Source organism: Fusarium solani (assembly GCF_023522795.1).
Source record: "Fusarium solani strain SB1 chromosome Unknown bctg00000009, whole genome shotgun sequence".
Taxonomy (NCBI): domain Eukaryota; kingdom Fungi; phylum Ascomycota; class Sordariomycetes; order Hypocreales; family Nectriaceae; genus Fusarium; species Fusarium solani.
In genome coordinates, this window is record NW_027072144.1 from 507,538 (window position 1) to 533,569 (window position 26,032).

Consider the following 26,032-nt stretch of genomic DNA (forward strand, 5'->3'; position numbering starts at 1 on the left):
TTTTGTCACCCATGTGGTAATATGCAACCGTAGACCTTCCGCTTCGTCGCATTCAATACTCTAATGCGGTCACAAGCACGTACACGGTCCAAATTCTTCGTGAAGCAACATGATGGGATGCATCAGCCGCTCACGCGAGAGCAGCTTATTCAGGCGCTCGACCACAATGAGGAACCCGAGGCACAGGCGCTGATCAACTCGATCGCGAGACATGCAGTCTCTATTCGCGGTACGCGTCCCTTCTGGAACAAAAAGAGGCAGGACCTGTCAAGCTCCGGAGACCTTCGCTTACTGTTGGAGGCAAGGATCACGATGAGAGTGAACGACCACAACTAGTGTCAGGCAACAGCCTGCTGTCTATGAATCGGCAGACTGAACACGGGTATAAAGAGACCGACTCTCGTCGCTCCTTTAGATAAAAAAATCAGACGCTCCTTTTAATCCTCAATCTACACTAATCTTTTGTTTGATGTCTGCATTCATGTATCGGTGCTAGGTTGACAGGACCTCGAAGCTTATGCCTATAACCTTGGATGTCCTGGCGCATTCATCACGTTTAGCCCAGCAGATTTACACTGGCGGAGTCTCTACCAGCACATGCCCCGGTATGAAGACTGGCTAGCCGCCTCCGAGCCGGAGAGGATGGCTCTATCGCACCGTCTATTGCGGCAGAACCCTCACATTGCTGCCTTCCACTTCTACCGCCGATACTGCCTCTTTCGGGATATCGTGCTAAGCAAGAAGTTCAACATCACGGATTACTGGGATCGGTACGAATGGCAAGGCCGTGGTAGCCCACACAACCACGGCCTGTACTGGATGGATAATTGCCCCGGAACCGACATGGACGACGAAGCCGCTCGTGATGTATTTGCACGAACGTGGGGGTTCCACGTCACGGCGATTAACCCCGAGCCGAGTAGGGCAATGCCGCAGGGCGAAGGTAATCCCCTGAGCGTGGATCCCCTGAGCATAGAGATGACATTCTTGCGGCTCTCACAAATCGTGAACCGTTGCCAGCGCCACAAGTGCAATACCACGTACTGCTTGCGGGTGAGGAAGAGAACCGGTGACCTAGCGAGGGATATGGAAGGCGCTGCTGCAGATATCGAGGCGGCCAACGTTGCCAATCCAGAGAGGGAGTGTCGTTTTGACTTCCCTCGTGCCTTACGGGAGCTGGCCGCAGTCATCAGGAAGGAAGGAATGTCATACTACGTCTTCGAGGCGGCCCGGAACGACAGCCTCATGAACCACTTCAATCCGGCTATTATCCTAGGGTGGCTAGCCAATATCGACATATCTCCTTGCACCAGCTTACAGGCGGTAATCACGTACGCTGCGAAGTACTGCAGCAAATCTGAGAAGAAGACGGAGCCTTACTGCAAGCTTGCAGATCAAGTTTTGCCGCATACGGCACATCTTCAGCCCCTATTGTCCTTCTCCTCTCGCCTCATGAATAAGCTGATTGCCGAGAGAGATTATTCGGCGCAGGAGATTTCCCACCTTCTACTTAACATCCCTCTGCAAGAAGGCACCCGTATGGTTGTCACCGTGGACTGCCGTCCGTTAGAGCGACAGGCACGTTCGTATCGTGTGGACGGAGATGTCAACGAGGCCATCGGCAGCTACAGGAAATATCTAGAGAGAAAGGACCAGCATGAGGATATAACCTATCTCGAATACCTGCAATCGTACAATCTCAACACGTGGAGGAGACTCGCTGCTCAAGCGAAGAAGAGAGTCCTGTCTTACTTCCCTCGATACAAGTCTATGGAGGCCTCTTCCCAGTTTAACGACTTCTGCCGTGTTAAATTGATGATGGTTCATCCACATCGTTCTCCAGAAGAGTTGCTCGTTGTGGGCGGGCACAAGGGTGTGCTCAACTCAACGTATTTCAATATGTTGAATGGATTGACGATCAACGTCAACTCAACGTCAATCAACATCGAATACGGGTTACATAAACATCAATCCATTTTGAGTTATCATTGATTGAATGGATTGAAGGTGGTGGATTTAGGGTAGCTGGTAATAGGACTCGTGATTCCTGAAGTGGTTTTGGGCATCTTGAATAGGTTTAGTCCTTGCGATCTACCCTTCCCGTCACACTAGCCTTAATATGGTTTAGTTCACCACCTTGGTTTTCTTTCCCTATTGGATCAGTGCCGACGCGTTCCATGATCGCGTTCCTCCGCGACCTTGATCCGGCTGGACGCTCTGAACCAGAAGGAATGGAGTCTACAGCGCCCTCCACGAACGACGTTGACGTGTTATCTTCCGCAACACTTGCAGTGGCTTCTTTAGCGACGCCAGCTCCCAGCCTGCGAGAGGAAACACCACATGAAGAAGTAGAGCATCAGTACCTCTGGCGATGCTTCCCGGATTACGTGTGGTCCCAACGCGTCCGAGATACGCCATCGTGGGTATGGGGTTTTGGGTACGATGTTGAGGATTCTTCTGGTAGTCGGCGGTGGGTCTGCAGGCGCTGCATCCAGAACAAGAATCCCAAACCCAGAAGCTTCGCGGAGAAGGGAATCCAGAATGCGAACGCCCATTTATTCAAGGGCCATGGAATACGCGCTCCCCCTGACAAGACGAAATCAGCCGCTGAGAAAAAAGCCGAAAAGTTGAAGGCCAAGGATCAGAGGTCCATCGCCGAAGTGATGAAGCTCGATACGCGACTCCCGCGCGAACAAGACATTGCGAACAGTCTGGCCAAGGGTTTCGACCGCAAGCATCTCCAGCGCCTTCTACTCGAATGGATCATCGAAGAAAACCACGCATTTAGCGTCTGTGAGCAAGGAAGACTACGCCAGATATTCGAATACCTCAACCCACTTGTCAAGATCACGGATGCCAATATTACCAGAACAACCATCCGCCGCAAAGTTCTCTCGGCCTATGAAATGCACAAGGATAAGGTCATCGCAGCGCTGAAGCAGTCATGCGGCCTGATTCACGTCTCCTTTGACGGGTGGAAGTCAGGCAACAGGCACAGCATGTACGGGATTGCTTGTTTCTTTCGGGATGAGAATAGCCAGCCACGCAAGCTGACGCTTGGTGTGCCGGAATTGCGGACTCGCCATTTCGGACACAACATTGCGGCCGAAATACTGGACGTCCTTGACGCCTATGGGATCCAGGATAAGATTGGGTACTTCACACTGGACAACGCGGAAAGCAACGACAAGGCCATGGAGATAATTGGTGGCGAGCTCAGGTTCGTCGGGTCGACGAGGCGTGGGCGCTGCTTCGGCCATACGCTAAATCTCTCGGCCAAAGCACTGCTGTTTGGCCACAACGTCGAGGCTTTCGAAGAGCAGTTGTCAGGGGAAGCTGCTCTGTCTGAGGCGGAGCACACACTTTGGCGGCGCAAAGGACCTGTCGGAAAGCTGCACAATCTGGTGGTTGACGTCCGAAGGTCGGACCAGCTTACTTATTTACTACGGAGTATACAACGCTCCGAATTCGATCTATCCTCGGATCCCAGGATTAGAGCGAGGCAGCCGGTCGATTTGGTCATTGACAACGATACCCGGTGGCTTTCTCAACTATACATGATTAGACGCGCCATCATTCTTCGACCATTCATCGAACAACTCGTCTTGAAGCATCGTCAACAGTGGGAGCAGGACAACAGATCAAAGAGGACAGGGAATCTCAGAAAGTCTGCGAGGGAACCCCGGATTTGCTTGGAGGAAAACCAGCTTACGGTCAATGACTGGGCAGTCCTGGAACACCTGGCTAAGCTTCTTGGATTCTACCAGCGCTCCTAATAGTCCAGACCGTTTGGACTATTAGTCCAGACTGCAATCCAAGATCAATAATCAATCCACGACGGGCGTTCGTGGATTGACGACTAGGATGACGCGTCCCTTGAAACGGGCCTTGTTGATCTGGATCGCACCAGTAAATTGATCGGAAATATCCACAACAAAATGGTTGGCACAGCAACAAACATGGGTACCCTGGATTTAGCGTACTTAGCGTCCACACCGGGCGTCTGTATTCCCCTGCCCTGATCTGCAGTCTGGACTAATAGTCCAAACGGTCTGGACTATTAGGAGCGCTGCAATGGGTTATGTATACTAGTGGCTAGCCCATTCCCGGCTGCTACAGATGCGTAAGTCCGTAGCGGGCTCGGTCGGTTACGCTGGTCCGCGTTCTTGATATCTCTCACCATCATGATGACTGTTCTGCCAATATCGGTCGATTCTCTGGCTGCCGCTTTCGTCTCGTTCTGTGCTTCATGGCTCTCGCGTATTCCTTCCAATGCCTGTTGGCTTGTGTTCGCTACCTGTTTGAGTTCCGTCTTGATGTCGTTGAGAGCCTGCGTCGTGCTTTCCGCCGCGATCTTCGATTCGGTTCTTGCCATTTGGAGCGCGTCGCGTACGGTGTCGAGGTCTGGGATATTGTGGATCTTGTTGACGAGGGATAGTGCGCCCATGGCCATGACTTTGACCAGGCCTTGGGGAACGAGCTGGTCTCTCGCGCGTTCGATGCACAGGAGGGCATCCCTGAGGTATTTGCCAAGTTGCGTGGCGTGCTCGCGGAATTCGGCGGGCCAGGCCACCTCTTGGGGCCACGAGGTCGCCATGATGGTCTAAAAACGCACTGGGCGATGCGCTAGACTTCAGGCTATTCAATTGACCCGTCGGAGAGGCGTATGAGTTCTGTTTTGGGGCTGTTGTTTCAAAAAATTTGTTCTCGCTGTTGTGAAAAGTTTTTCCAATGCAGCCGGTTCCTGGGCGAGTCGAGTGGGCATCAATCGCGTCGCAGGTGGGCGTGATCGACAGCACGTGGTTTGACAGGATGACGGATCCTCCACTCTGGGCTGGAAAGAGAAGGTCCTTTTTGAAAGTACGGATATTGATGCCGAAAATGCCCCCCGTATTGCAGGGATGGACCTGTCAGTGTTGCCTGCATATTGTGAATCATGGTTACATTGAAGGCGTTGGTAATCTTCACGAGTCAGCTAGCGTCAGACGAACCCCAAAATTGTTCTAGCAGTCTCCCCAGTGCTCTCGAAATTGTCTCTGGGATGGAAAGATTCCCCAAACGGATGAAGACATCACCTCTTGCCAAGTCAATAGCCGCTTTGGGTTGCGGTGGGACGAGTATCCGGACGGCAGACTAAGCAATTGTAACTACCGTAAGAACTCGTTAAATTCGCGCTGTTTTGAGTTCAACCGTCGGTCTTGGCGCATTACTTCCCGGATGATCACTTCCTCATACAGTTAGTATGTGGAAGTGATCATTCGAGGGGTAATATCAGAAGATCAGATGTTCCCCCCGGCCAGGATTTTTGCAGTTTCTCTTTCATCCGATCTGAAGCTATCACCACCGCGTTTTTCACACGATGCCGCCGCTTGATGAGGTTGATCCCAATGCCGGCTGGACTGTGGCCTCAACACCAAGGAAAAAGCCCGGCCCAAAGCCCAAGCCTCTTGCAGAGCGGAAGCCAAAGAGGATCCTGCCAATCCAACGCCCGGAAAGAAGCTATTCACCGGAGCAGAAGGCGGAAGTCCTCGCGTGGTTGATCCACGGCCACGTTATAAAGAAGGGTTGGAAAAGGAAGCCTACGGTTTATGATGCCTCGAGGCACTTCAAAATACCGGAAGGAACGATCCGTGGATGGCGACAAAAGCGTGAGTTTTTCCTCGAAGAATATCATCGGAAACTCTGCCCCAAGTGGCCAGGCCTCAAAGATCAAGTGTACCTCTCTTTCTTAGAGCGCCGCGCCCAAGGGAAAGTAGCTACGACCTCTTGGTTCCGCCGGAAGGCACAGGCTATTTACAAGGAGTTATACCCGGACCAAAGCTCCCGGTTCCCTTTCTCCACCGGTTGGTGGCGGGGCTTCCTTCGGCGTCACAACATCGTAAAGCGACGAGTGACAAAGCAGTCAACCAAGAGGCCAGAGGATTATATCGACGTCGTGAATAGGTTCTTACGATTCATCAGGCGCATCTCTACATTACGATTCCAATCTCGGGCCATCACGATGATCTTGAACTCGCCAAAACGCCGGTTTTATCGGCGCCTAATACTCAACCTAGACGAGACCCCAATACCATTTGAGTATCTCGATGGCTTCACTTGGGAAATACGCGGCGCAAAATCAGTCTCCGGGAAAAGCGACCGCAGCGGGTGGAATAAACGGCAGGCCACCTTGATTCTTTATATATTCGCAGATGGCGAATTCAGGCTTCGACCGACTATCATATTTCATGGTACCCCTACCGATGAAGGCGGCCAGAATTACGAGAAGGAGCAGCATCTTTATTCCCCTGACGTCGACGTAGAGTTCAATAAGACAGCATACAATAACGAGGAGCTTTTTTCTTCCTGGATTAACAACAAGCGTCTTCCCCTTACTAAGGATGAAGAAGAGGATCTATTGCTCGTGATGGATGCAGCCACATTCCACAAGACTCAAGGGATCAAGAAGAAACTGAGGGATAACGGTATCTCCCTTGCACTTATCCCTCCCGGTTGTACGAGTCTTTTGCAACCCCTTGACACCGCTATCAACGCTCCTTTTAAGCGGTGGTTACAGGAGGCAACTGACGAGTATGTTGAGCAAATGGAAAGAGAGAAAGGGGAGGATTTCAAGTGGTCAGTTAGTGATAAGAGAGTTATGGTTACTTATGTAGTTGCTTCTGCTTTAAAGCGTCTTAATGCACAGTCAGAGATGGTTAAAAAAGCGTTCTTGAACTGCGGAATAAGCATACGCCCTGACGGGACTGAGGACTGGCTGATCCGGATCAAGGATATACCTTCTGATCAGATTGACTTCACTGGGTGGGAAGAAGCCGAGGAAGTCATCGTTAAAGACGAGGACCCCGTGGATCCCCTATGCGACGACGAGGAATTCCTCGTTGCTGACGATGACGAGCTTCTTCTGCGTACACGATATCATGAAGAAGTCGTCAAGCAGCTGCAAGAGCGGCTACGGAAGAGGGGCCTCAGGGTATCAGGGAAGAAGGCGGATCTGATCCAACGACTGCGAGATGATGATGACTCGCAGAAACCTCGAGAAGGAGATACGATATATATTAGCTGACTAGACCATCAGAATCAGCGCCTTCAGAAGTCTTATTGACCTTGTTATCTTGCCAAAAGAAGGCTATTCCCTCTTGCTATTCACGTTCCTTTCTTAACCTCCAGTCCATCTTCCCCCACCTCTTTCCTTTGCGGCGGCCATCTTCGTTATCACGATGTCGGAGGGCAGCTTCAATAGAAGGTGGAGGTTGGAAGTGGGAACAAGCCGCCTACCTATTTTTGGTAGGGGATCCGTTCTGCCGCCCATCCCCGCCCTCAGTGTGGCTTGCCAAGAGACGCCAGTTGAACTCAAAAAAGCGCGAATTTAACGAGTTCTTACGGTATCACGCGGGAAAGCTTCAATATTGAAGGCGACAATACTACATTCCTAGGTATGAGCACTTGATCTATGCACAAAGCAGAAGAAGGTTCTTACTCTTGCAACGTCCTCGAAAGCGTCAACTGGCAGGGTTCAAACCCACGACACTCCACGACACATTTGTAATATGGCGCCCCCCACTCACCTGTTTCTAACCAACCGGTAGATAAACACTAGCCCAGCACGCCCTGTGACCCAACAGGGGACCTGCCCGGACGGAACATATACTTAATTCTACGCAACTCTTCCCTGTAAAAATTATTTCTTTCCCGCAGCTGTTAGCAGTGCTACCGGAGGGGCATTTTTCAAGCCACCCGGCCACGCTTTTGCCTTCAAGGTCCTATCGGGGCCTAGCAAGCACAAAGACCTCGGGAGAGGTCACCTACCTTTGCAAAGCTGGTCTCGACACGCAGCCGGACCTCGCAACTGCCTTCGGAACCAAGGCAGATCGAGGTATTGGAGGGCGTGCAAGGCCCCCCAAACAACGGCGGCTAATTGCAGAGGCAGGGTTAAAAGCCACTCCACTCAATCCACATAGTGGATCCACTCGTGGATTCCACTATCCGCTCCACTGGCAAAATCTCGGTGGATTGGGTGGATTAGAAGTGGGGTAATAGATACTAATGTGCCCCTATATTTCTGCAATATTGCTACCCTATGCCAAAAACACTACGAAGCTTCTGAATAGCGTAATTTTAAAATGCATACAATACAGGAAGCACTATTCGAATATCCTGGAATTTCTCATTCGGATGAAATAATTCTCGATAGATATACTTCAGATTTGTTCCGTGAGTGCCATATCGTTGAGGGCCAATATAAACCCAGTACGGTTAGGGTTATTAGACTAGGAAACCTAGCCGTTATTCATCCAGATATAGCTCCGAGCAGCCCCTCATCTACTTAGCCGGGATGAGATTAAGGCAATTGTTACCGGGATAGCTCGGCCAGAACTTGTTCGTCATGTGACACATGAGGCTCCACTGGCGGGGAAATCCGTATCCTGGAACTGCACGCTCAGAGATCCTAAAAATAGGGAATCATTTTCTATCTGTGAGTCAAACACAACCCTACTGGGAAGGTGGCAGCAAGCAAACCCGCTATAAATATTAAGGACAAGGCATTTTCGAAATAGTCGCTCGGCCATGCTATTGGGGGGACTGTCGGAACTGTTGCTGGGACAATTCTCATAAGTCTGGTGTCAAGGGCAGCACGGATCACAACCATCGTAAATAGCTCCACGGCAAGCGTGAACGCTACAAATACCTAGCGTCAGGCAACAGCCTGCTGTCTATGAGATCGGCAGACTGAACATAGGTATAAGAGACCGACTCTCGTCGCTCCTTTAGATAGCAAATTAAGCGCTCATTTGATCCTGTATCCATCCGTGACTCCGACATCTGGGGCCTTGTAATGTTTTGTGACAAGCGTCTAGGCCTGTTAGACAAGAGGCTCAAACATTCCTCCAGTTCGTCGCCTGACTTTTTTTTATTTTATTTTTTTTATACGGAGAATTGAAATCAGACAGTGCTGACCTATGGTCAGGGATGGACATCTTACGAACGGGAATCGAATCGATAGATTCATTCGATGCCAAGTCTTACGAATATCGAATCGAATTTCTTGGCGTTCGATTCGATGTCGAATCTGCCACAGGCCCGTTCGATTCGATGCGAATCGAACGTGGAATGTCTCATTCGATATTCGATTGCGTCGAATCGAATGTGGTGGTTCTCATTCGACATACGAATCGAACAGGGCACATTTTATTCGCTATCGAATCGAATGGGCCCAAGCGTTCGATCGAAAATCGATCGATTCGGTCGAACGAGTGACGCGGTTCGCTGAAACTCACGCGCGGCTCGTTTTAGCGTCACTTCTTGAACGCGTCAACCGGCCCCTGGCGGTACCTGACGCGACCGAGCGTGATTTGTCGTCTTGAAGGCCCAGGGTCCGTGTAAGTGCTAAGATGTGTTAGTGTATACATCTAAACCCCCGAGATTTACAGGTCAGAATAGGTATCGTGCAACTGCAGTAATCATGCTTGGCCGCAACCCACAAACGACTGCTTTCTAAAATATCAAAAGTAATTTATTGAATGGGACCATTTCATAATTTCCACGAGGACTATGTCAAGCGTGGGCGAGGTTGAAAAGCGAATCCTCGCGGCCATGAAATGCGACTAGTGCTGTTTAGGGGTTACTTGCGTAGCTGTGGGAGAATACGTGAGTACCCTGGTATCTTTCTAGCACATTGGTATAGGGTAGGCCCGTCTTGCAATTACTCCCACCATGAACATCTAAACACATGCCGATTTTCTGTAGATTGGAAGTAATGCAAACAAAAACTGCTCCATTTAGACATCTCCCTCAAGAGCTTTCTATCGGCGCCAGTGTTCTCACGCTCAGAAGACCATTTCGACCTTGAAGTCTCACATGTCTGTTGCATCTTCAACCTGTATTGGTCGACTAACTGTCCAGACCCAACATAGTTATTCCCCGCTTTGGTCAAAGGAACTTGCGGCCAAACCCAGCCAGCCCCTAGGTGGATATACTAGCGACTTCATAATCCTCCCGCAGCTGCGACCACTTACAGCATTAAAATTACGCCCTCACCGCTACACCTCACGTGGCAACACGACGAGCTCCGGCCAGCTCAAACGAGCTTAAGAGCCCATTCAGAGGCGACGCCAGGATGGAACGAGACGGGCCAGCGCGGAAGGAAAGTTCCAGTTGTGTGCCTCGGCGGTCTGTGCACGACGACATGAGCCAATAGGGGCACTTGAAACGAGATGACCAGGGACCATACCAGACTGGGCTGTCAGAGTCTGCCGACTTGAGTGACAAGACCTTCGATTTAATTGGTTGCTAGCGCAGGTGTATATAGCACCTGGAGAACCGTCGAGCACCAGTGGTTGAGCCAAGAGGCGTCTTCGCGTGGGCCGTCGGACATGGTGCGCGAGGTCATCATTCTCATTGCTGGCGGATGCCCCTTTCATTCGTACAAGACTTAGCCAATGTAACGGAGATGGCGACCTGGGATTTTTTTTTCGTTTTCGCGTCGACAACGTGCGTACATACGCGTTATGCTGGCCTCACTGAGTTTTGCTGTCATGGAAGCGGTATAAGTTGGGCACCGGCGAAGCCTCGATGACTCCAACCTTCCTCTACAAGCTGGCTCGATTCGCGCGACCGACCTAACGTCACGATGTCCGAACCATTCTCTTCAAGCCGTCCCCCATCGATTGGGTCAGGCGCAATGGAGTGCGTCGAGTACTCGTCTTCGCCGCCTGTGTCTTCTCCAGGAATCTCGTTACCAGCGACACCATCACCCCGTTCTCGCGGAACGGCTGCCGACTTTATTCAGGTTGATTGGACACTTTGGGGCCGCCAAGAGTGGGCCAAATGGCCCGGATTCGAGCGCTATACTGGCGGTCAGGACACGAGGGCGTGGTGGCAGCAATATGGGTATCGTGTTGAGGACCGTTCCACCTCGCGGCAGGGCAATAAGCTCAAGTGGATCTGTGCCGACTGCTTCGCCCGAGGCTTCAAAAAGAAGTCAGACTTCTGCTTCGTCTGCTCGACCGGAGCCGCTATCAAGAACCACCTTCGCAACGCCCACGGGATTTTGGTAAGTACGTGCCTTTCGTGGATAGCTCAGCAACATGCGTGTTCATTTGGCAGGCCCCAAACGACGTTGCCCGGGGCGTGCGAGCCTCATCTCTGGGCGGCCAGACTATCACCCACTTCATCGATGCCGACTTGAATAATCCTCACGACCAGTTTCTTGTCAGCAAGCTGCGTGGAAGATTCAGCAGCAAAGGCCTCCGAATACTCCTCCTCGACTGGATTACCTACCATAATCTGCCGTTCAACATTGTCAATACCGAGCGGTTCCAGCGGATCCTTCTCTACGGCAATCCCCTCATTGATGTGACCCACATTCCCTCTGCGAAGACGCTGCTTCGCATGCTCGAATCCGAGTATAGGGGTGCCGTTGGGCCGGTAACCGAAGTATTGCGCAGCGCTCGATCCCAGATCCATTTCTCCTTCGACGGTTGGACATCCAAGTCGTACACTTCGTTTCTTGGGATCAACGCTCAATTCATTGATAACCACTTTGTCCAACACCGAATCCTCCTTGGGCTTCGACCTCTCTCGGGCAGACACAATGGTGCTTCACTTGCTGATGAGGTCGCTGATACGCTCGCATTCTGGCAAATCAACGACCCGGACAAGATTGGCTACTTCACGCTGGACAATGCTGCCAACAATGACACCTGCATGGACGATCTTGCCTTTGAACACGGCTTCTCACCTGAAGAGCGACGGATTCGCTGCGCTGCGCATATCTTCAACCTCTGCGTGCGGGCAATACTATACGGTTCGAAGCGAGAGAACTTCGCGGCAATCATCGCTGCCGATGGTGACGATCAAGATGACGATGAGGAGCTTGTTGATCAAGCTATCGACGAGGCCCTGGATGTAGAGATGGAAGACGGCACGGACGAAGACTTTGAAGCGAACACTGCCGTTGGTATCCCAGAAGAGGACCTCCTATCATCCCACCCAGCTCCGGAGGAGATCAATGGAGCCACTTTCAGGGAGTACAGCCAGAACGGCGCCCCAGGAATGCTTCACAACACCGGGATTCAGCTGCGAGCGAGTCAACAGCTGTACGAGCAGTTTCTTCAGTCTCAGCGCAAGGAATCCGGCCATGAATCAACACTACACTGGGTCTTCAACAATGCCACCAGATGGAACTCGGACATGCGGATGATGGAGAGGGCACTTCGTCTCCGCCCGGCTCTCAATACCTTCTTCAATGACGTTCAGAACCGTTGGGAAACTGAGGGCCTTGGTGACAAACCGAAACCGGCAGTTCTGCAATACCGCTTAAGTGCGTACGACTGGAAGGTTATCGAGGTACTTGTCAAGCTTCTGAAGCCTTTTGAAATCGCCACCAAGCAACTTCAGGGCGACGGTATTCCCGGCGCGAGGTTGACGTGTGGTAGTTTCGATGAATACTTCCCTGTCTTCGAGATCCTACTTGACCACCTCGAAGGTGCTATCGAAGGTACAATCTTTGAAGAAGTTGAGGATCCGGTGAGCAAGGAGAAGAAGGACGTCGAAGTCGCCATCTACGACGGGCTCGATAGCAGAACCCGTAGATTGCTCAAGGTCTTTATCAAGCTCGGATGGAAGAAGCTGCACAAGTACTACAACCGTCTGACTAGCGCAGCTTATGTCGGCGCTGTTGTCTTCAACCCGGCGAAGAAGTGGCGCCTTCTCGATCAACTGTGGTCTCGAGTGCCTTCTCGTAAGGCTAAGAGTTGGCGATTAGAGTACGAAGCCAAGCTCAGAGAGATCTGGGAGAGTTACAGGGAACGCGACGTTGACTGCGAAGTCTTCGCTACGTCTGACGAGGCCTCAATGGATTACATTGAGCGGAGACTTGCTAGGAGTGTAGCTGGGTCGCCATGCGCCCAGGGTTCGTCCTTGGCAGCGTCCAGTGCCCGCAAGAGCACCCGGAAGACGAAACACACGACGGCGGGAGCGACTGCTGATGACGAATATGCTCGGTACTGTGCTGAGGATGTTGTCAACAGTCACTACTACAGGAGTAGACCGATTGACTGGTGGAAAATCAACAGGAATCGGTACCCGCGGCTGTCTCTGATGGCGGTTGATATGCTCACCATCCCATCGTCGTCTGCGGAGAGCGAGAGGACGTTTAGCAGTGCAGGGCGTATGACAGCACCATTGAGAAGCCGGCTGAGGAGGGAGATAGTAGCGATGGCTCAGTGCATTCGATCGTGGAGTAAAGCTGGAATCTACACGCCTTCACTGCCGCTGGTTAGCCTTAGTGATGATCAATGGGTTGACGCACTTGCGTCGCTGAAGGGGACGAGTGACATTTAATCTGCCTATTACCTGCCTTTGCACAATTGAAAATGTTCTGCGACGCCTCATCTACAGCCGTGATGTTCTCTAAAACCCCTCTGCATCTCTTACCCTTCGTACGTCGGGGTATGAAGTCACGAATGCCTGGTGATGATGACAACGATCCATTTGGTCCTAGGTCCTATTGGTGTTTCGGTCTCCGCCGGGATTAGGTCTACGTTCGATCGAGTTCGAATCGAATTCGATCGAATCTTGGCATTCGATAGATATCGAATCTACGGAGGACACATTCGATTCGATGCGAATCTACTGGAGGCACGTTCGATTCGAGTCGAATCTACAGGACAAGAATTTCTTGGCGTTCGATTCGATGCGAATCTACGGGAGGCACATTCGATTCGATACGAATCTGCGGGAGATGCGTTCGATTCGATTCGAATCAATGGGGGTCACATTCGATTCGAACGCCAAGGCTTGGCGTTCGATTCGATAGATTCGTAAGATGTCCCTGCCTGCTACTGACACAGGGTTCAAGGTATGGGTTGTGGCCCAACTTGGTATCTTTTTGCGTTGGATTTGGCACCAACCCGGCGCGAAATATGGCCCTATCGGCGTCGAACGTCCTAAGAAGAAGTCACCAACACGAGGGAGAGGCAGGGGCAGGGCCAGAGGCAGAGGGAGAGGCGGCTTAAAGAGGAAGGATAATGAGGCTGATAAGATCGAAGAAGTCATTGAGGTCGCTACGACAAACGGAGGACAGGCTATCGCCCTTAATTCGACCCAGAGCGTGGTTATTGCCCTGCTAAATTTGCTACCAAAAGCTCTCTATCACGTCTTTGTGGACAACCTCTTCGCGTCACCGGATCTCTTCCGCTCCCTTCGTCAGCACGGCCACGGGGCTACAGGCACAGCTCGCCCTAACTGCGGCATTTACAAAGAGCTCGCAAACTCTAAGTTAAGGGATCAGACTGGTAAATCAGGCTTCCAATTTAATGAGATCAAGGTTGTACCTACCCCTGATAACCAGGTAGGAAGCTTCGACTCTTCTAGCTATATTTCCCTTACTAACTTATCTACTTATCTAACAGGTGAATCAAATCGCCTGGAAAGATAATGCCCTCGTATTATTCTTATCAACTGTGTTCAAGGGCGATGAGAGGACCGACCGTTGGAGGAAGAAACCATCAACGAAAAAGGCTACAGCGCGGCCGATACAGCATTTCTTTGGCGGTGAGCCAGTCAAGCTGATATCTATCCCTACGGTGGCTGCTTCCTATAATGATGAAATGAATCATGTGGATCGAGGAGACCAAATGAGGGCATATCAAGGTTATGATCACTCGATCCGCAGAGGCGCTTGGCTGGCTCTCACTTGGACCTTCCTTCTTGACGTGGCCCTTGTGAATAGTTACCTTCTTCAACTCCATGGACAGCCAAGTTGGAAGCGATATACAAGTCAGAAAGAGTAGCGCGGATGCATTCATAACGAGCTCTTCAAGGCGTTCCATACGACCAGTCAGTCAAGGAGAAAGTTTCGGACCGGAGACGAATTTACGCCTATTGTACAGCATGAATTTATCGCGAGAGGGAAAAAATCGGACTGCGTACCCTGTCAGGGTTATCGCCTTGGGCAGCCGAGATCGAGGAGCTCGAGGCGGCCGTTGGCGCCGGTCAGTAATAACAGAAGGGGGCAGCGGCGCCGACAATCAACGAAAGGATGTAAGCAATGCGATGTCGCGCTTTGTAACTCAGATTATTGTTGGGACTTCTATCATAGGCTAATTTAGGTGGGAAGTAATGTACCTTTCATGTTTGGATTTTAATTGGCTAGACACCCCTGTAGTGACTACGGAGGTTTTCGACAATTGAAGGGATAGTCTTTTAACAACACGGGAAAAAAGGGCTCCAAAGAGACGCCTACTGCATTATGCCATTTAGTTTAAAGTAGTGATCGTCATGAGATAGATACACAATAGGGTGCAACCACAGAACCTCTTCCTCCCCCAATATCACTCCACCAGATGCCTTGACCCTGATCCCAATAATTAACAGTCTTCGGTCGCAATAATACGAGTCAGTTCTTCTTGCTGTGCCTCTTGTGTGCTCCTGGCACTGTTGTCACAGCCACAGTGTAGTTCTGCCCAGTCTCAGATACAGCATGCACAACGACATCCTCACCAAACGGCCACTCGTTCTTGAACTCGTCGCGCAAATCATACTCGGTGAAATTTTCCTGCGCAAGGCACGCTTTGGCGGCAGCAAGAGCATCGGTACGAAGGACATATGACCCTTCGATGTCGACTTCTTGCGCGCAGCCAGTTCGGTCCTTGTTGTAGTCGATCGTAGTCTGCACCACATAGTGCAGAAGGTCTGCGCCCTTGGGGAGGACGACAGTACCGTCGGGGTTCGCCAGCAGAGACTCATTGTTCGGCGTTGTGCGGACTCCAATTTGGAAGACCTGCCCGGCGGGTGCACGAGCATAGACAACTACCCCATCGCCATGCTTCCACTCGTGAGAGCTTGAGTAGACGGAGTACTCCTCAAAGTCGTCAGGCTCGTATTTGAGGAGATGTAGAGCCTCTCGGGCAAAAGTTTTGGCCGCCTCAATGCTGGCATGCGTTGCGAGGACGTAGGCCGAGTGCTTGGCTCCAGAGGGGTCCTCATGGTAGTCGATGACGGTGAGGGTGGTATGATACAGAAGATCGGAGTATGTGGACATGATGGAATGTTTGTTTGTCTTGAAAGATTTTTGGGAAATAATGTTGGCAGTGGTTACAGAATCATTGGCCAAGGCCGAGAAGCTGTTGGCCAAGATGAGACCCTATTATAGGCGTCTCGGAAACCTCGGTTCATGGTCACACGACCCCATCAGATCATGGATTAAGCTTCCACTTCACCAGCCCATCATATGGATTGTGGACGCTAAACCCGTATCTCCTGAGTGCGCAAACACCTCCAACCAGGTCACGACGAGGGGTTCGATCCAATCAGAAGGCGCCAAAAAAGGGTACATAATTCCTCTGCTAAATTAGGTGGTGATAGAAGTCCCAACAATGCTTCGTATTACAAATCGCAACATCACAAATACGGCATCCGTGAGAGGTCTGACTCCGCACATCCGGCCTCTTCATCTTCTTCTTTTCCTCATTGCCGCTGACCTCCGTAAGAGGGCTCAATTCCGGGGCTCTTACTCTTAGCTGCCCCTGCCGACAGCCCTGACAGGCTAGGCAGTCTGACTTTACCTTGCGGTTGACATGATTGATCTTGCGATCGATGTGTTCCCTCTGTAATTCGGGTGGTTGTAGATCACGCTCGTCTCCGGCTCGGTAATGCCTCCTTGCTTGACTGTTATGGCCGTAGGTATTAAATAATTCGTTATAAATACACTCTCGCCACTCCCTTTGATTCGTATATCTCTTCCAATTTGGCTGCGGTCCGTGAAGTTGAGCAATATAACTGTTAACGAGGGCCACGTCAAGGAGGAAAGTCCATGCAAGTGCCTGCCACGGTCCACGGCGTAGGGGATGATCGTACTTATAATATGACCTCAATTGGTCACCACGGTCAACCTGGTTCATCTCGTCGTTATAAGTAGCAGCCACTGTCGGTATGTTGATCTCTTTGGTAGCTTCGTTACCAAAAAAACGCCGTATTGGCTTGGCTTCTGACTTCCGTGATGACGGCTTCTTCCTCTGCCGGACGACACGCTCATCATCGGCGCCGGTAAACACGGTAGTTAAAAATAACACAAGCTTGTTGTCTTTCCAAGCGATTTGGTTGACCTATAGATACAGAACGAAGACGAATTAGTAGGAATTTCTCAGCCAAAAGTGTCTGAAGCTAGTACCTGGTTGTCAGGAGTTGGGATCGCCTTGACGGTATTGAATTCGTACATTTTTTTTGACCTTGCCGTCATTATTCTTATCATCCACTAGTTCCTGGTTGATGCCGCTATTTGTACGAGCCGTGCCTGTGGCACCGAAGCCGTGGCTGCGGAGGTTGCGGAAGAGGGGAGACGATGAGAAAAGGTTATCCACAAATACGTGATATGTCGCTTCTGGCAGCATATTTGTAAGGGCAACGACGACAGCCTGAGTCGAATTCGGTGTGAAAGACTTGTCTTCTGTACTAGGGGCTTTGGCTGTGACTTTTCTTCGCTTGCTTGGCCGACCTCGTGATGATGACTTCTGCGTTGAAATTTCATCGCCAACGGCACCATGTGGTTTCTCCTTGACGTACCAAATCCACCGAAAAAAGAAGCCGCATTGAGCGATAACCCATATCTTGAAGCCCACGGGGTCAGGCTTGCTTTTGATAACCGTTATGTCGTCGCTTTTGCCGGTATAACGAATCATACACTCATCGACGGCAAGGTGAGACCCGGGCCGGAATATCTGCATGGATACGGCTTGCATATGGTCAGACCACTCTTCAACGCATTGGAATACCTTCGGAATAGGTGCAGTTTCGTCATATTTGGTGTGGTCAAAGGGACGAAGGTGCCTGTGGATAAGCTGAAACTTGTTATATGAGATGAACTTGATAAATGAGTGCGCAGGACGTTGATCACCGGGCTTGGGGGGTTTCCAATAGCTTCGTATCGTCTTTTCTTTATGCACACCCATATAAATTAGCGCACCAATCGTCGTTAACACCTCTGAGACCGTTGTTCCTTCCCATTTGTGTAGTTTTGAAGTCCGCTCCATCGGGGTATTCCAGCTGTCAATAACGCCGTTTTCTTTAAGCCACGTGATCCAGGAATTTGTGTAAGATACCCATTTCTCAACGAGTGATATGGGTAGAAAAAGCTGGAATAGTTGTAGAGGCGTTGGAGGCAGTGTGTTAATGTGAAAAGAGCGTGTTTCTACGTGGAAAGGCTCAAAGTTGGTGCCTCGACCATTTTCAGCCGGAAAATCAACGGCGCGCGTAGGGTCATTTGGCCACAGGCGGCGACTGTGCTCCTCCCTGATAAAGCTCCTGTCATCATAGGGGTTGATGACCTGTATCTCTTCTAGAATCGGAGGGGAAGTCATTGATGAAATCAAAATAATTTGATGGTGTTTAAGGTAGGAAATAGCATTAATTTCTGTCGCAGGGTAGGCATGATCTTCGCGGCCTCATGAAACAACTGCGTTAGTAATCTAGCCGTATGCTTTAAGTAACTCTGCGGGATGGAATACCCCGCACAAGAGAGATAACCTCAGACAACAATCAATCAACACACTGCTGCTGCTCATTATTCTTTACCTGACCCTTGATCTTTTTAGCACGCTCAGTGCGACAGTTATGAGCCCGGAGACTCTTCCGCTGCGTCGCACGCCAGATCTATCACCACCAACACCTTCTGCTGTCAAGTCCGTCGCAATGAGCTCATTCTTTCAACGTGGAAACCTCCTCAGGGGAACCGGCACGAAGTTAGGCCGACCGCGCAATACTGACTTCCGGATCATTGTCGGATGTGTCAGATGAAGCGATGCGAAACAGCAACTTGAAACCCGCAACAGATTTGACAGAGAAGACTTTAAAAACAAGAATAACTAACATTTTTGCATGATCTCTTCAACTTAACAAAAATTGCTAACGCATTGATCAGAAGTCAACTGAAAACGAAGTCATCGTCTTTTGACTGAAAATCATCAAAATGTCGATCAGAGACCATAATCTCACCATGCTCAACGCCCGTGAGGACTGGACGAACTGGATCAACTCTATTGAGGACCTGGCTGTTCGCAACGACGTCTGGAGCTACTGTGATCCAGAAGGGACTGAAACCTTGGTCTTCACTGCGACCAAACCATCGGACTCAGCAAGCAAAGACACAATCCAGAAATATCACAGCCTCCAGGCCATCCATGACACCGAGAAGAAGAAATATGACAAGGTCTCCGATCGCATCGACCTCACGGTGTGCCAGGAGTACAAGCAACACTACCTCGGAATCCATGACGTCCGCGGCAAACTCATCGCGCTGGCTGACAGCATCCAGCCCACCGCGAAGGATCAGAAGCACAATGTCAGGGCCGAGTTTGAAAAGCTTAAGAAAGGCCCTAGCAACACCAGTCTCGACAAATGGCTCAGCCGCTGGCCAGCGCTCGTTAACAACGCCAAGCGTTACAAGATTGAGAACCTCAGCGAGTCGCAGATCTGTGATGCGTTCATTGAAGCATCTCGCGAAGCCAACCCACCGTTCTACAACTATATGAAGTCCAAGGAAGCTCAGGTCGAGAATGAGAAGAATCTCGTCAAGGAGGCTGCAAGAACCATGGAGAAGATCTCAAACGCATTCCTCACTGCGCTCAACGAGATTAACCCTGATCACGCCAGTAACGGTTCTGTCACCATCGCAAGCTCGACTGATTCTGAAGGGGACGAAAACGATGAAGATGACGATGTCACCATTGTTCAGAAAGCTCAGAATACAGTTAATAGAGCTCTCAAGACCTTTCGCAAGCTCAATCCAACCCTCTCCGAGAAGAAGATCACGATCGGATTCTGCATTAGGCAGTTCAGGACAATGGCACCACCGAAGGAGAACGCTACCAGAGGACGAGCAGCCCACGCCACTCTTCAAGGCAGGAAGCATGGCAATGATTCAGACTCGCACAACGAGGAGAATCAGCCTCAACAGAGAAAAGACACCGAACAGAACCTTCATCCTCGAACACAAACCTTCGAGACTGCGTCTGTGGCATGTCTCACAAATACGCTGATTGCTACTACCTCAATCCTTCGAATGCACCGGAGGGATGGTCACCAATCATTCAAGTCCAATCGAAAGTCATCACTGCAGTCAAAGGGAGCAGGCGGCTTCGGGCAAACATTGAAAAGAACTTCAAGAGAAACAACATCGACCTGCCTAAGTTCTGGCAGAATCAACCTAAGAATCAAGCAGAAGACGAGACTTCAAACACTGCTACATCGCCATCCAGATCAAGAGCTGCATTTATTACGTCAAGGTTCGCGTTTGGCACAACTGCAAAAGACGAGTACGGCGACTGTTTCCGACTTGACAACTGCGCGGATACACATGTCTGCAACGACCTGTCTCGCTTCACTAACTACAAACCTCTGGATGGTGAAATCATAGAGTTTGGCGACTCAGGCACGTACATCGCAGGCATCGGCAATGTCACGGTCCATGTCGACACTCCATCGGGCCCAGGTCTAATTCAGATCGAGAACGTTGCTCATGTTCCTGGATTCCACTGGAACCTCATCAACACACACTCTCTCTCGAACAACAAGGCCTCTACTTCAATACCAGAACCTGTTGGATGGAATACTCGGATGGATCAAATGCCTTCAAAGCAACCAAACATGGTGCTTTTCGAGTGGTTGAACCTCACATTAAGGACGCTGTCTTGAAGGCCGAATCTCATGAAGAGGCAGCGCAGTCCTTTGCGATGGCTACCAAATCGAGAACGCCTCGAGTGGCCACAGCTTCTATGGACACCTGGCATGCAAGGCTGGGTCATATCCGAAAAGAAGCTCTTGAACATGTGCCTCAAGTAGTCGAAGGAGTCGCACTTGGCACTCGCGACTTCGAGCGAAAGTCAGAACTATGTCCTGAATGTCAACTCGGACAAGCGCATCAGCAAATCTCCCGCATACCAACGTGGAGAGGAACTTACCCCTTCGAGAAGATACACCTTGATCTTATCGACATGGAGGAAGCATTCAACGCTAACTCCTGGGTCGCTCACTTCTATTGCGACTACTCAGCTTACCATGTCTCCTTCAATCTTCCAAATAAGAATCAAGATGAACTTCTGTCTGTAACACGGGAGTTTCTGGCCATAACAAATGACAACTGGGGTTTCACTACGCGATACATCCAATCAGATGGCGAGAAAAGGTCTGGGGAAGAAGTGGAAGCATTTCATCGCAATGAAGGGAATTACTTTCAACCCATCTCCGCCAGATACGCCAGATCAGAACGGTCCTGCCGAACGTTCTGGGGGGGGGTGATCATGACTATCGCTCGCAAGCTACGAATACAGGGTAATCTACCTCAAAAGCTCTGGCCCTACATCGTAGCTCATGCTACTCGCCTCCTCAATCGCATCCCAGTTCAACGAAAACAATGGCAAACTCCATACGAAATGGTCCACGACCGAAAACCCAACATCTCTCATCTCAAAATCATTGGCTCTCTTGCCTATGTCTTGATCAAGAACAAGAAGGCTCGTCCAGCCAGAGCAAAATTACAAGAGAACGCGCTCATGGGATGGCTTGTCGGATTCGACGCAACCAACATCCATAAAGTTTGGATCCCACACCTTGATCGTGTCATTGTATCTCGGGATGTTCAAGTTGACGAGAAAGTTATGTACGATCCACAGCTTGCTACAACTCTCCCCGAATCAGGACAGGCTCTCGCGATCACGATCAATGAAGTTGATCTAGACGAAGATGATATCGAACCATTGCTCATTATGGAAGATGCAGCAACATCGGTTCCTGTTCCGATGCAAGCAGAAGCAGAGCCACCTCCACCACGGCCTCTTCTTACGCCGCAAGAATCGCCTGAACGAGCAATAGCAGGGGAGATACAGGTCGAAGCACCTGTGGACGAATCGCCACCGCCACGGCCTTCGAACCCAGAAGCTCTCCATCAAGTATCACCGCGTCCTCAGACAAACTTGTCAAGACCAGAGGCACCCAGAAAGGAAAAGATAACGGACGCTGTAGTGCTCCAGAACCTTCGAACAACATCTGGGAGGAACATCAAACTGTCTCAGAGAGGTCAAGATACAATCGAAACACTCAGACCACGCTCCACTCTGCATCGAGTTCAGAAGCGAGCGCGGAGACAGGCATACGCCCTACGATTGGAACGCGCTAAGCTGGGACAACAGATCGCCCACGCTTTCGCAACAGCGCAGTCAATCCGAACTCATCGGAGGGACTTGTTACCACCGCCTGATTTTTGGCATCAACTGAAGCGACATCCTGAGAGACAAGGCTTCAAACGAGCCGCAGGTGCCGAGATCAAGTCACTCGAGGAGAAAGGATCCTTCCAGCTAGTTGATTGTCCAGAAGGCAAACAAATCCTGCCACTCAAATGGGTCTTTACCTACAAACTGGACGATGCAGGTTATCTCATTCGTCACAAAGCTCGCGTCTGTGTCAGAGGTGATCTTCAACACCACTCTGGTGAAGATATCTACGCAGCAACCGGTGCTTATCGAAGCTTCCGGATTCTGATGGCTCTCGTCTGTGCGTTTGGGCTGATATGTCATCAAGTTGACTTCAAGAACGCCTTCGTCAACGCTGACATGGACGAGGAGGTCTACACCACATGCCCACCGGGATATGGTCAATCAGGAAAGGTCTGGAGACTGCTCAAAGCGCTCTACGGTCTGCGTAAGTCACCAAAGCTCTGGTTCAATGAGCTTGTATCGTTCCTCAAAGATCTGGGATTTGAATATTGCCCAGATGAACCCTGCATCCTCATCAACAATGAAACTCAACTCATTCTATTTCTTTACGTGGATGATCTTCTCATCATCGCACAACCTGAATACCTTCAACAAGTCAACGAATTCAAAGCAGCAGTACACAGCAAATACGGGATCAAGGATTTGGGCGAAGCAATCTCCTTCCTCAACATCAGAATCCTTCGAGACATCAAAGCCAAGAAGCTCTGGATCTGCCAAGATGGATATATCGACAAACTCTGTGTCAAGTTCGGGATTGATCAGTCAATGAGAACGGCAACTCCTCTCACTTCATCGTATCGTCCCCAACCTTTCGAAGGACAGGCCACTATACAACAGATCACGGAGATGCAAGAAAAGGTAGGATCAATTCTGTACGCAGCAGTGGTATCAAGACCAGATGTCTCCTATGCAGCCAGCCAGTTAAGCCAGCACGCCATGAACCCTTCATCTGAACACCTGCGGTATGCAAACCGAGTTCTCTCATATCTCCAGACCACACAGTACTATGCCATCGAGTTCTCAGGCTCTGTAGATAAAGCTGCAGAGATAGAGACAGGCGATGATGAAGTGCTACAGCAGTCAAGCGACGCATCGTTCGCGGATGATCCAGAGACTCGAAAATCCACCCAGGGCTACCTCATGAAGTTGTTTAGCGGAGCTATCATGTGGCAGTCTTCGAAGCAGAAGACTGTAACCACGTCAACAACTGAAGCGGAGCTCTTATCGCTATCTCATACAGCGAGGGAAACAATAGCTCTATACCGACTGTTCGAACAGATACAGTTCGATCCGGAACACCAACCACGCATCCTCTGTGACAATCAACAAACAGTGGGACTGGTCCAGAAAAGAGACCACAACTGACATCGAAGTTGAGACACGTCGACATCCACAACTTCTGGCTAAGACAGGTCCATCGAGACGGCGAAATTACAGTACAATGGGTTCCAACAACAGACATGCCTGCAGATGGCTTCACAAAACCTCTTTCAGCAGAAAAGCATTCTCACTTCGTCAAGCAATTAGGTCTGGTTGATATCTCATCGCGGATTGATCCAGAATATGCTTCAGGAGAGGATGCTGATGAAGATGACATTCAGACCTCATCTGATACAGAGTGAAATCTGGGGGGGTGTGTCGCAGGGTAGGCATGATCTTCGCGGCCTCATGAAACAACTGCGTTAGTAATCTAGCCGTATGCTTTAAGTAACTCTGCGGGATGGAATACCCCGCACAAGAGATAACCTCAGACAACAATCAATCAACACACTGCTGCTGCTCATTATTCTTTACCTGACCCTTGATCTTTTTAGCACGCTCAGTGCGACAATTTCTTATCGGATTAAACTTTTCGTACCCCTCACGTACTTCCGAGGTGCCCGTGATCATGTGGGGCGAGGTACGCCTTGGAGGTGTTTGCGCACTCAGGAGATAGGTTATTCTTAGGTCAGCTTAACAGCCATTGCGTGATACATCTCGTTACCACGTAGGCACGCGCCGAAGGCACATCATGGGGGCCGATCGCTCTTGGTTGGTGTTCTACATTGTACCAAGGAGGAATTAGGTCGCCCAAAGGGGGGAAGAAGAGGAAGGCCGTGCCGAATCCTAACAAACGTTTTATGACTCTTGGTGAGACTCTAGCTGCTGGAGAAGCCATAGCCGGAGAAGAGACTCAAAATATGCCTGTTGCGGTGGAATATGGCTGTTCAGGCGAGCCGGAGTCAGAATCGGAGGCTGCCTCGGTCATTGAGGTCAAAGATGAAACCATGCCCCATCAACCAACCACGCGATCAGGGCGGCTTATCAAAAGACCCAGGATTCAATAGAGAGATGCAATTATTATCCATAAGACGCAAATTTTTGCACGCATCTATCAATTTGGCCAAGTTCTGTGTAAGTAAACTTGTTGATTTTTGGTGGTGGTGGTGGTGGTGGTTTTTTTTTTTTTTTTTTTTTTTGGCCTGGCGAAAGGGTGGGGTTGGCGAAAGGGTGGTTGTGCATGGTAACACTTTCACAAGCTACTGACAGAAGCCAACTGCGAAGAAGGCAGTTAACTATAACCCCCTACTAGGTTATCCGACGAGGGAAGAGATCCGGGAACCAAGAAGAAATGGAAGGAACAGACCAAGAAGAGAAAACGTTGAACTGGGAAGGAACCAATTGAGCTGGCTGCAGAAGAAATAACTGTTGCGGTTGTAAACAATATGAGGAATCAATCCCAGGAGTAGCTAGTTAATTTACGTTGTTTTGGTGGGAGGAATTCAATCGCAAAGTTGAACGTTGTGTTCATCAATTTGCGTGGAAAGGTGGGGCGCGACGTTAAGCGCTACCCGCAAGACTGCAGCCGGAAATACTCAAGATATAGCACCAACTTGCCAGATATAGAAGGTGTCAATCAATCTTAATAGCCAATTTGTCCTTAGAATCTCCGTGCTAAAAATGTCTCTTGCCCTTAGGGAAAGAAGTATGGTATACCAGCGGCATAAGCTGTTCAGGAAGTGTCCTCACCACTGCTATCGTCTGCTTGCGGGATACCTGCGGCGGTACCCTTCCTTCCTGTAGCTGCGACGCTGCTGGTGCGGCGAGTGGCCTGCCGAGTGCGGTTAGGTAACATTTTTGTCTCAGTATCTCTATTGACATGGTCAATCTTCTGATCTTGGGACGATTCGTCTGGATCGCCACCTTCCTCAACACCACTGCTGACATCGAGGCCATCGGGATAGCTATCGGAATGATATGGGTTCTCCCATCGGCTCACACGCTCCTCTGAAGATCCAGTATTGTCTATATCTGCAGGTACGCCGTCATCTTCGTCAGACGTGGAGTCGTCAGTGCTAAACGGCGGGAAGAAAATAGCCGGAGATGGCAGTTGGACCGGCGCTAGCCTCTTGATGCGCCCCGACAGATACTCAAATTCGATGGGCGGTAGTTCTTCGCTTGGTCTTGTTTTTAAGCCGCCAAGGACAGGGCAAGAAGTTGACACCGTCGCCAGCCGATGAATGATCCCTTCTGTGCTTTCGTTCAACCCCTGAACTTGGGGACTCAGAAGTCGATGGGAGGGTATCTTGCTTCGGCCGCTTAGTAGCAATAACCACCATAAAGTGATCTTCGGGGAAAACGCCGCCAAAGTCCGGAGGGTTCCAAGGGCGGGTACTCTATGTACTGCTGATCGTCGGGCCAAATCAAATCCAGCTCGATATCGCTTACTGGTTCGCTGTCATCATATGTCAGACCCCGAAGTCCATTATTATCCTCATCCATGGCTG

At 50.3% G+C, this 26,032-nt stretch overlaps 8 protein-coding genes across 8 annotated transcripts; 4 read left to right on the forward strand and 4 right to left on the reverse strand.

Moving 5' to 3' along the window:
* Positions 1-597: 597 nt before the first annotated feature.
* On the forward strand, positions 598-3,776 carry MRS44_013224 (uncharacterized protein; the record flags this gene model as incomplete). The annotated part of the gene is made up of 2 exons (XM_065616711.1): positions 598-1,889; positions 2,129-3,776. The coding sequence occupies 2 exons, from the start codon at positions 598-600 to the stop codon at positions 3,774-3,776; spliced, it is 2,940 nt and encodes a 979-aa protein (XP_065472783.1).
* A 284-nt stretch (positions 3,777-4,060) lies between these two features.
* MRS44_013225 (uncharacterized protein) lies at positions 4,061-4,597 on the reverse strand (the record flags this gene model as incomplete). Its single annotated transcript, XM_065616712.1, has 1 exon — positions 4,061-4,597. One exon carries the CDS (start codon positions 4,595-4,597, stop codon positions 4,061-4,063), a length of 537 nt encoding a protein of 178 aa, XP_065472784.1.
* Positions 4,598-5,359: 762 nt separating this feature from the next.
* MRS44_013226 (uncharacterized protein) lies at positions 5,360-7,063 on the forward strand (the record flags this gene model as incomplete). Its single annotated transcript, XM_065616713.1, has 1 exon — positions 5,360-7,063. One exon carries the CDS (start codon positions 5,360-5,362, stop codon positions 7,061-7,063), a length of 1,704 nt encoding a protein of 567 aa, XP_065472785.1.
* Positions 7,064-10,627: 3,564 nt separating this feature from the next.
* Positions 10,628-14,792, forward strand: MRS44_013227 (uncharacterized protein; the record flags this gene model as incomplete). Its single annotated transcript, XM_065616714.1, has 5 exons — positions 10,628-11,050; positions 11,104-13,168; positions 13,590-13,802; positions 13,851-14,350; positions 14,412-14,792. 5 exons carry the CDS (start codon positions 10,628-10,630, stop codon positions 14,790-14,792), a joined length of 3,582 nt encoding a protein of 1,193 aa, XP_065472786.1.
* Positions 14,793-15,397: 605 nt separating this feature from the next.
* Positions 15,398-16,042, reverse strand: MRS44_013228 (uncharacterized protein; the record flags this gene model as incomplete). The annotated part of the gene is made up of 1 exon (XM_065616715.1): positions 15,398-16,042. One exon carries the CDS (start codon positions 16,040-16,042, stop codon positions 15,398-15,400), a length of 645 nt encoding a protein of 214 aa, XP_065472787.1.
* A 1,135-nt stretch (positions 16,043-17,177) lies between these two features.
* MRS44_013229 (uncharacterized protein) lies at positions 17,178-18,356 on the reverse strand (the record flags this gene model as incomplete). Its single annotated transcript, XM_065616716.1, has 1 exon — positions 17,178-18,356. One exon carries the CDS (start codon positions 18,354-18,356, stop codon positions 17,178-17,180), a length of 1,179 nt encoding a protein of 392 aa, XP_065472788.1.
* A 608-nt stretch (positions 18,357-18,964) lies between these two features.
* MRS44_013230 (uncharacterized protein) lies at positions 18,965-23,887 on the forward strand (the record flags this gene model as incomplete). The annotated part of the gene is made up of 4 exons (XM_046270194.2): positions 18,965-20,072; positions 20,120-20,592; positions 20,676-23,548; positions 23,599-23,887. The coding sequence occupies 4 exons, from the start codon at positions 18,965-18,967 to the stop codon at positions 23,885-23,887; spliced, it is 4,743 nt and encodes a 1,580-aa protein (XP_046123982.2).
* Positions 23,888-25,257: 1,370 nt separating this feature from the next.
* Positions 25,258-26,027, reverse strand: MRS44_013231 (uncharacterized protein; the record flags this gene model as incomplete). The annotated part of the gene is made up of 2 exons (XM_065616717.1): positions 25,258-25,799; positions 25,859-26,027. The coding sequence occupies 2 exons, from the start codon at positions 26,025-26,027 to the stop codon at positions 25,258-25,260; spliced, it is 711 nt and encodes a 236-aa protein (XP_065472789.1).
* Positions 26,028-26,032: the final 5 nt, after the last annotated feature.